The sequence below is a fragment of the Arachis ipaensis genome, chromosome B10, assembly GCF_000816755.2.
Source record: "Arachis ipaensis cultivar K30076 chromosome B10, Araip1.1, whole genome shotgun sequence".
NCBI classification, from domain to species: Eukaryota; Viridiplantae; Streptophyta; class Magnoliopsida; order Fabales; family Fabaceae; genus Arachis; species Arachis ipaensis.
This window is the reverse complement of record NC_029794.2, coordinates 2356280-2366565: the sequence shown is the minus strand read 5'-3', so window position 1 is coordinate 2366565 and position 10286 is coordinate 2356280. Positions and strand designations below refer to the sequence as shown.

The window sequence follows — 10286 nt, the reverse complement described above, 5'->3', positions numbered from 1 at the left end:
GCACATGGAGACACTCAAAGCTCAGCCCAAACAATAACCAAGTGTACCCCGGAAATGGATTTTAGCACTATCAACCTTAGTTTATCATATTTCTATAATCCTTAGTTATTAGTTTAGTATAATGATGAGCGGATAATTTATACGCTTTTTGGCATTGTTTTTAGTATGATTTGATTAGTTTTTATTATATTTTTATTAGTGTCTATTCAAAATTCACATTTCTGGACTTTACTATGAGTTTGTGTGTTTTTTCTGTGATTTTAGGTATTTTCTGGCTGAAATTGAGGGACCTGAGCTCGATTCTGATTCAAAGGCTGAAAAAGGACTGCTGATGCTGTTGGATTCTGACCTCCCTGCACTCGAAGTGGATTTTATGGAGCTACAGAACTCCAAATGGCACGCTCTCAATTGCGTTGGAAAGTAGACATCCAGGGCTTTCCAGAAATATATAATAGTCTATACTTTGCTCGAGTTTTAACGATGCAAACTGGCGTTCAAACGCCACTTCTCTGCCCTATTCTAAAGTTAAAACGCCCAAACTGGCATAAAAGCTGGCATTTTAACTCCAAGAGAAGCCTCTACACGTGAAAGCTTCAATGCTCAGCCCAAGCACACACCAAGTGGGCCCCGAAAGTGGATTTTTGCACTATTTACTTATCTCTGTAAACCCTAGGTTACTAGTTCATTATAAATAGGACCTTTTACTATTGTATTTTCGTCTTGGTCATTCTGGTTCCCCCTCTGGGGCCGAAGCCAATGAACACCATTATCACTTATGTATTTTCAACGGTAAAGTTTCTACACACCATAGATTAAGGTGTGGAGCTCTGCTGTACCTCAAGTTTTAATGCAATTACTACTATTTTCTATTCAATTCAAGCTTATTCTTATTCTAAGATATTTACTCGCACTTCAACCTGATGAATGTGATGATCCGTGACACTCATCATCATTCTCACCTATGAACGCGTGCCTGACAACCACTTCCGTTTTACCTAAGATTGAGCGTGTATCTCTTGGATTCCTGGCTCATGCGTGTTGATTGCCTCTCCTGACAACAGAGCCCTTAACTCCTTGAGATCAGAGTCTTTGTGGTATAAGCTAGAATCCGTTGGCAGCATTCTTAAGATCCGGAAAGTCTAAACCTTGTCTGTGGTATTCCGAGTAGGATCTGGGATGGGATGACTGTGACGAGTTTCAAACTCATGAGTGTTAGGCGTGTGACAGACGCAAAAGGATCACTGGATCCTATTCCAACATGATTGAGAACCGACAGATTATTAGCCGTGCGGTGACAGCGCACATGGACCATTTTCACTGAGAGGACGGGAGGTAGCCATTAACGCCGGTGAAACCCAACATACAGCTTGCCATGGAAAGGAGTAAGAATGATTGGATGAAGACTGTAGGAGAGCAGAGATTCAAAAGGAACACAGCATCTTCACAGGCTTGTCTGAAATTCCCACCAATGAATTACATAAGTTTATCTATCTTTATTTTATGTTTTATTTATCTTTATATTTTCGAAAACCCATAACCAATTTGAATCTGCCTGACTGAGATCTACAAGATGACCATAGCTTGCTTCATACCAACAATCTCCGTGGCTCGACCCTTACTCACGTAAGGTATTACTTGGATGACCCAGTACACTTGCTGGTCAGCTACACGGAGTTGTGACGAAGTGTGAATCATAATTTGAGCACCAAGTTTTTGGAGCCATTGCAAGAGGATCACAATTTCGTGTACCATATAAATACTACTTTTCTTATTGTACTAGACGTTCAGAGCTGGTCTGGGACCTTCGGGTTCTGGTTCACCACCATTACCACTTTACATTATTTTCGAGATCCATTGTATTCTCTACAGTATGAGTCTCTGAACCTCATAGGTTAAGGTGAGGAGCTCTGCTGTGTTTCATGAATTAATAAAAGTACTACTATTCTATTTCAATCTGTGTTTGACTCTATTCCAACATGTATCTTCGTTCTTCAACTTGATGAAGGAGATGACCCGTGACAATCATCTCTATTATTCTTCAACCTATGAACCGTGTGCCTGAAAACCACTCGTGTTCTACTTGAGTTCAGTAAGAGGCTGTGACAGGTAGTTATTGAGCGACAGCTTGATTATACATCTCTTAGACGGCTAATCTGAAGACTTCGTTGGGGACTTCTCGAGACACCAGTTCAGCCAATTTCGGGGAGATTAGGATCTTTGTGGTAAAAGCTTGAATCAAGGAGAAGCGTCCTCTGATCCGGAAGGTCTGACCTTTTCTATGGCGTTCTGAGTAGGATCAGGGAAAGGATAGACTGCGAGAGCTTCAACCTCATTCGTATTGGGCGCACACTAACCCTGGAGTTCAGTCTATGTGAGGAAGGTTGGTAGCCATTGAACCGGCACTTAACCACATACAACCTGCTATGGAAGGAATCACTCACAGTTGGAGAAGATAGTAAGAAAGGATTGATTCGGAAGAACAAAGCACCTCCGAGACCTTAACCAGATTCTTACCATTGAATACATAAGTATCTTATTTTATGTTTATGCTTTCTTAAAAACACATAACCTTTATTCTCTGCCTGACTAAGATTTACAGGATAACCATAGCTTGCTTCAAGCCAACAATCTCCATGGGATCGACCCTTACTCATGTAAGGTATTACTTGGGCAACCCAGTGCACTTGTTGGTTAGTTGTGCGAAATTGCAAAGTGGTTCGCAAATCCGTGCACCAATGATCCATAATCCTTTAATAGGAGGATGGTAAATGATCCAAAGTTGGATCAGATTCTAGAAGACATATGTCTACCTAAAATCAAGTGGATCAATAACACAAAAGGCAATCCAAACCAACTAAGGAGAACAGATCTCAAACCAGTTGCTAGGGGTTGGCTGGACCTTGATTGTTTGAATTGTGCGATTCATCAACACCACGAAAAGCCAATCCTTATCGCAATAAGAACCTAATGCACTCAATTGTTGCTGTTAAGTGAGTTCGGTAATCTCTTTTAGCTTGGTCTGAATGCTTTTGAAAAACAACTTCAATATGTTACTTTTGCTTCATGAATGCTTCGCATTTTCTTCGAGCTTGGTTATGAGCACTACCATGATTTCTAACACGTGTTTGTAATCGCTCCTTCTTTTTCCAATTTGAAAAGCCCTCTTTTACAAAAGCATCACCACTCGCACCATCAGGTTTCATAAGATAGAAATAGAGACAAACGACAGCATCTTTTGAAATACTATATTCCAACCAATTGCCAAATTCTTCAAACCAATTAGCATTAAATCTACGGAGAGAAGTCCCAAAATATGTTTGTGAAAAATCATGTTCTCTTGGTTGACAAGGACTTTTTTGCAAATAAGCTCATCTAACTTCATCTCTGTCATTTGGATCATAATTTGAAATTTTGGGTCGTTGTCCAGGATCAGTTACCAGACTTTCCACATTGAATTCTAAGAACTTTTTATTAGAAGAGACTAATGGAGTGACTTCAGATTCTAGTGGTAGCTTTCTTTTGAAATATTTTTTTATTACTATTTCTAAAAATAAAAAAAATATATTCTAAATTAGTAAATTGATCAATTCACTTTAAAAATTTATATGCAACATAATTACATATAATAGAATAGAACGAAAGATAAACAAATAAATAATAAGGATCAGTAAATTAAGAATAAAATAAAATATATAAATTCATGAAGAGAATAAAAAATTAGATTAATACCTAAACTATAATTGCTTTAATTAAAATTTTCAATTGAAAATATCAAAAAGAGAAACAATGAAATTGAAAGTTACATAGAATCATAGAGAGCTATATAAAAAAATAGAAAATTTAAAATGTACCTTTTGATGAAGAGAAGATGATTACTAGACAAGAAATAGAAAAAGAATGTTAAAAATATGAAACTAAGAAGAGAGTTTAAGAGAATAAAAAAGTGATGGCTGAAATTTGAGAATGGGAGAAGACTAAATTTGATTAGGTTAACTAATAGTCAAAATGATAGAAAGAAAAAGTGAGTTTGGGACTTTAAATAATTGGGCTTAATTTATTTATAGTTGAGTCATTTAAAATTTAAAATGGGGACATATATATATATATAGGTCCGTGCCTGCTTATTATATAGGAAGTTAAAAATATTTTTACCTGAAAAGTTATTTAATAACAAAATTGAGTTTGTTCAAAATCATAGAGAGAGAGCGATCTTAGGCGAACGAGGGTTACCGGCTCTACGACCTCGCAAGGCGCTACTGTAGTGCTCTTTGGGCCTGCCGCTTTCTCAATCGAAAATGAAAACTGTCAAGATTAGCCGACTGAAGGATTCTTTCTATCACCTTACGTAATTTCTTGATGGATTTTCTGCCATCACCTACGCAATTTCAAAGTTGCATTTTTCATGAGATGTGTGTGTTGAAAATTAGATTATAAAAATTAATGTCATCTTTATAATACAATAACATGATTTCAAAACATGCAAAATGAAATAACAAAGTACAGTTTAATTAATTTGCACAATAAAGTAAATATGATACTTATATAGTAGAAGTCAAATGTGAATAGCAATGATTGCTTTATGTCCTAAGGTACCATATTAAATTGTGACTTAAATTTATAATTATTAGTTAAAAAACTTCCAATGATGTACTATTTTTTATTATTTTAGTTAAAAATAATACATTTTGATATTATTTTTTAAAATTATTGACATCAAATTTTGATAATATGTGCAAAAATTTTGAATGATGTCTTAAATTTCTTCTTAATAGAACAATAAGACGACTTAACACGCACATCAAGAAGAAATTATAATTTTTATGCATCTAGATATTCAAAAGATACAAAAAAAATTCTTATAGCAAGCTTCATCAACTCAAAAGTTATTTGGATGGTTATGAATCAAAGCGATAGACAAAACTAAAAGTTGCAATAATGATATCGAGTGAAAAGAAGGTGGAAGGAGAAGAAAAAAACGAGAAAGGAGAACGATGCAATATAAGGGTGCGTTTAGTTTGCATTTTTATTTCCTATTTTCATTTTTTAGTGAAGACTATTTTCAGAATTTTGTTAAAAATAAAAAAAGAAAACAGTGAAAACAACAAAATCCTATTTCCTGTTTTTCACCCCTTGTTTTACAAAATTCTAAAAACAGTTTTAAGTGAAAATGAAAACAGAAAATGCAAACCAAGCATACTCTAACAGTGACACTTTATTGTGTGCTTTTATAATTTTCTGATAGTATATATATGTGTGTGTACTTTCATAATTTAGCATTTTAAAAGTATTTTATAGTAATTTTAATTTTAACAAAATATGATACAAGGTCACTAATATTAAAATGATAAATAAAAAAATGAATAATATATTAATAAAAAAATAAAATTAATTTCTTAAAAAATAATAGAAAAACAGCTGAACATCCACTATCGTGTCTGTTGAGTCACTTGTAATTAATCAAGTGGACTAGATTTAATGATTACCAAGAAAATAACATTGTTATAATATAATAGTTTATTTGGTTAAGACCAGTAGTATGATATCCAAATGCATGGAGGAAATTCAACAAAATTGGGGGTGTTTAAGTGAGTGAGAATTAAAGAGAAGATACATATGAGGCTTAGCCTTGAATATACACTGTTAAATTAGAATTCAAATAATGAAATTAGGCATTGAAAGTGATGGCGTTGTTGTGTGTAGGAGTGGGACATGGGGTTTTGTCATTCAATGTTTTTGTATGTATAGTCAGCGAATTAAAAGAGTTTGAAGTTTGAATAGTTTACTATGTTCAACTACCACGAATGTTCACGAGTAAGGTCAAATTTGACTAAAAGCATATAAAAAAATACATCAATCCTCCGTCGCCCCTCAAACCCCTCAAAAACAGGGCCAAAAAAACTGTCATCTACCTCCTGCTCCTCAACTACTCCTCAACTACTGTACTACGATGATTATTTCTATACATGCAAACACAATGGCACACATACAAAAAAAGCTTGCTCCTAGGCTATATATTCCCAGATCATTTTTTGTTGCTTTCAACTCTGCTTTGAAAGCAATCTTAGCTTTGTCCATCGCATCTCTGCATCACAATCCATGAAGTTGCACTTTAAAGAGGATACAGTTACAAAAGAAACTAGTGGGTCAACTGGTCAATTTAGTTAAATTAAAATAATGGGACCTCAGTTCACTGTTCCTCTCCTCCATATTATTCCTTAGTTTCTCAATCTCACGTTGCATCTCCATCTACATTATAAATTTTCCATCATATATAACAGCACAAAGCATGTGCAAATTAACAATCTCAACCTGACTAGAAAATGAAAAAAAATTACAAAAGAAAATAAAAAATTAAGTGTAAAGAAAAATACGAGGAACCAAACTAGTTTCCATGGTTTAGAGCCACCCTTTATACAATTTTACATACAAACTTTTCACACAAAATTTGTTTCAATAACAATAGCCATTTGAATTACTCATGTTCCCTAAACCCATGTATCTACTATAAGATGCAAAGGCATAAATCTATATCAAATATAACCAAATCTCTCATGTCATGATTAAATGAGAATATGAGACATACCCCATGAGTAGTACGGTTGTTATTTAAATAAGATGAACATTGAGAATGATTACAATCATTCCATCAAAAGACACAATACCACACAAACAATTTCTACAAGAGAAATATTTGGCTCTCGTTTGATTACAAGATTTAAAATCTATGGGTTAACCAATTGGAGCTTTTAAAAATTCCATCACAATATGTAGTCAACTGACCATATTTTAAATTCTAGAGAAAAGCAATTTACAGAATGACATATTAGATATTTGCAGTTAGCATAATTCCCTCTCAATATTAGATATTTGCAGTTAGCATAATTCCCTCTCAATGTTATTCTTCAATGTTATTCTTCGGTTACAACGATATCAAACAGGATAAAAGTAACATCAGAAACTTAGTTACATTTGAAAAGACAAAGAACTAAGATGTTAGCCTGAAATTCCAACACCATTTAATGGGGTAACTTAACAATCATGTCATTGTATTAAAATGTACCATTGTTGTCCAGAACAAGAGCTAAAATTAGATGATTTGCAATTAGTATTCCTATTATTTATGTCAACTACATTAGTATGCAATATTCCAAATATTACTTAGACTACTAGGTTCATCTCATCCATGTGTACCTATACCATAATTGCAAACACGAGTTCCAAATACCTGTAACCTCTGCACTTCAGCTTCGAATTTCGACTGGTTGGACTCTAGAATCATTTTAGCCTTTCAAGGGACAAAAAGAAAAAAGGAGAAAAAACTTATGTTAGTACACGAAACTGTATTTTAGATTCCAAGAAAGTGGTAAAGTTCACAAACGAAGAATACAAACATCAAAAGACCTCACCCTCTTGCAGGATGATTCTTGAAAATTTTCCAAAACTTCGGCAGTTATTGCCTCAGCCTGCCTTTTGGGCAGTCCTTGCTCCTCAAGTTCCCTAGTCTAGAAAGCAAAAGCCGTAAGCAAGACAAAAAATGGTAAGACAAACCACTCATTATCGAGCTTAAAATTGCAAATTAGTTAGAAAACACAACAAAAAAAACCATGAAAACAGAAAATAAAAAATGGAAAGAAGGTAATTTAAATTACAATAGCGGTTGTATCACCAATCCCTCCCTTTGCGGAAAATAATCTGAGACTTGAGTTGAAAATTTTGGACCCAAAGCCCGACAATTGAGCCAATCGCTTGCAAGCCGCAGCCATTTCCTCAAAACCCTAAATGTGAAGAAACTGAATCCAAGGACAGAAAATTAATCAAACACGAACGAGGCTAAGAAAGCAGAATAATTTTTCCATGATTTGATTTTGATTCCTCACAAATCAATACAATTTATCGGGAACCAAAAAAGATGAGAAGGAAAAGGATAGAAAGATTTTCATTGAGTTACCTGAATGTGAAAAGGATGAGGAAATGCAGAAAAGGAAAGGAGAAATTGAATCGGTAGTTTTGAACTGCTTTTGTAAAAAGAATGACTAAGTGGCATAGTTGTAAGAACCGAACCGATGATCAAACCGGTCAAGTTATTAGTTTATTGGTTTACTGATTCAACCGATAAATCACTGGTTGAATCGGTAAAACCGGTTTCACGTAAATAAAAACTATAATAGCAAAGGTATAAAACAACAGCTATTACAAAATACAAATTCACATCAATTGTTCAATGTTGGAAGCATAACCTATTTCCAACAGTTCAATTCAAAGGGTTCCTGTTAGGCAAGACAAAAGCAACCATATATGCATTCACTAAAATTTGTTTTGGACATAAAACCAGTTTTGCCGACATGTTTTCAAGCCTCAATTTGCTGAATGATTTAAACTATGAGCAACATTGGTACCTAACTAAGACAAATAGCCATGAGAAATTGATGAATGGATAACAAGCACTTAACTCACAAGTAAAATGGTTGCATTCAACTTGAAAATAACCATTCAATTCAACACATTTAAAAGCAACACCATAGTAGTTCAACAGCAAATAATTCGACAAAAAGACACAAAGTCACTACACTAAACAGATGCACAATGGCATAATAGTTCAATAGCAAATAACTTCGATAAAAATTGCTAGAAAATCCAGCAATCCTTCTTCTAAAGCAAACAGGCATAATGGCATAATCAAAAATTAATAAAAAAATCCAGCAATCCAGCAATCACTACACTAAACAGATGCACAATAAAAAATTCAACAAATTCAGTAATTTCATAATCAAGAATCAACAAATTCATAATCAAGAATCAACAAATTCAACATAACCAGAAAATCTATTCAGCTATTCAATATTTCCATATCCAGCAATATAAATTCACAGCAATGTTACATCAACAAAAACAACCATAACCATTACAAATCAGAAAAAAAAAAACAATCTGCCATTAACTAGTTCAACAATATAACAAGTTATAACTCAACAATATATACATAATCAACAATCTGCCATTAACCTATCAGTTATTCACTCCCTTAATCAAATTAAAATCCAACTAAATAATGCAAAAAAACAGAGAATAGATTTCACAGTTTGGAGACCAACTTCGATGAGACAGATTCTGGCGACGGAGAGGCAGCACCGCAGCAGCGACGGAGGGCAGCACCGCAGCAGCGACGGAGGAGATGCGACGGAGACGAAGCAGAGGAAGAGAGTCTTCGAAACTGAGAGGGACTGCGAGGAAGAGAGTGTTGGTGTGATGAGGGGAAGAAGAGACTCAAAATTGTTGGTGTGATGAGGTGAGGAAGAAAGGCTTCGAGATCTCCAGCCTAGGTCCAGGGGTCAGGGGAAGGGTATTGGGGATTTAGGGTTAGGGCTTTTTCTTATTTTTTATTTTTAAAATAAAATGACGTCGTTTTTCGGTAAGGAAAAACAAAAAAGTTCCAAACCGGCCGAGTTTCACAAAACCTCCAGTTCGCCGGTTTTAACCCGAAATTGGCCGGTTCAAACGGTTCTATCCGATTTTGTTCTTTATGCGGTCAATTTATTCAACTAGACCAGCGAAGTGACTGGTTCACCGATTTTTCGGTCGGGTCTGACCCAAAATAAAAAAGAAGAAAATAGAGGATAAGGAAAATAAAAGCCAAAAACCAAAAAAAAAAAAGAAGTATTGGCCTATTGGGTATAGTTGATGAGTGAGAGAGTAATGGATTAGTGAAGAAAATTTTTCATTGTTAAAAAAAAAGGTGAAAAAAAATGTTATTGTCACTAGTTTAAAAGAAATAAGATTTAATTACTCTATTGGTCTCTATAGTTTCGCGAAATTTTCAATTAGGTCTTTATACTTTTTTTCTTTTTAATTGAGTCCTTGCACCAAATTTTTTTTTAATTGGGTCCCTACACTTTTTTTTTTCCTTTTATTTAGGTCCCTATACCAATTCTTTTTGTTTTAGTTGGGTCCCTATAAAATTAAAAGTCAATCACTACTAAGAGGGACTTAATTGAAAAAAAAAATAGTGCAGGGACCCAATTAAAAAGAAAAAAAGTATAGGGACCTAATTGAAAATTTTATGAAACTATAGGGACCAACAGAGTAATTAAACTAAGAAATAATGTAGAGTAATGATGTTATGAAATTTTCATATGCTAACAACTACATAGCAGATAAACCTCCCATACCTGCCACCTATCTTTCCTTTTACACCAATTCTTCTTTTCAACAAATTCTCAACCATGCTCTTCACTCTTTATTTACTCATACGTTCTGGATTATATTCATATCAAAGCTTAAAGATATTC

The 10286-nt window shown here is 34.3% G+C and overlaps 1 protein-coding gene across 5 annotated transcripts; it reads right to left on the bottom strand.

The window, feature by feature from the left end:
- Positions 5741-9370, bottom strand: LOC107621607. 5 transcript variants are annotated; one of them, XM_021113702.1, is made up of 7 exons: positions 9093-9370; positions 7949-8012; positions 7650-7790; positions 7392-7502; positions 7226-7285; positions 6182-6246; positions 5741-6082 (listed from the first exon to the last, which is right to left on the bottom strand). In XM_021113702.1, the coding sequence occupies exons 3-7, from the start codon at positions 7761-7763 to the stop codon at positions 5935-5937; spliced, it is 498 nt and encodes a 165-aa protein (XP_020969361.1). In that variant the 5' UTR covers positions 7764-7790; positions 7949-8012; positions 9093-9370; the 3' UTR covers positions 5741-5934. The 5 variants fall into 5 exon arrangements, with proteins under 5 accessions (XP_020969361.1, XP_020969362.1, XP_020969360.1 ...); XM_021113703.1 differs by lacking the exon at positions 7949-8012 and having other exon boundaries at positions 7192-7285; positions 9093-9369; XM_021113701.1 differs by lacking the exon at positions 7949-8012 and having other exon boundaries at positions 9093-9368.

Excerpts from the sequence above, each read along its gene's own strand:
- LOC107621607 (XM_021113702.1), bottom strand. The coding sequence starts at position 7,763 with ATGGCTGCGGCTTGCAAGCGATTGGCTCAATTGTCGGGCTTTGGGTCC. Across the intron at positions 6,247-7,225 it reads CTGAAGTGCAGAGGTTACAG|ATGGAGATGCAACGTGAGAT; the intron begins GTATTTGGAACT and ends TTTATAATGTAG. Across the intron at positions 6,083-6,181 it reads GAGAGGAACAGTGAACTGAG|AGATGCGATGGACAAAGCTA; the intron begins GTCCCATTATTT and ends ATTGTGATGCAG.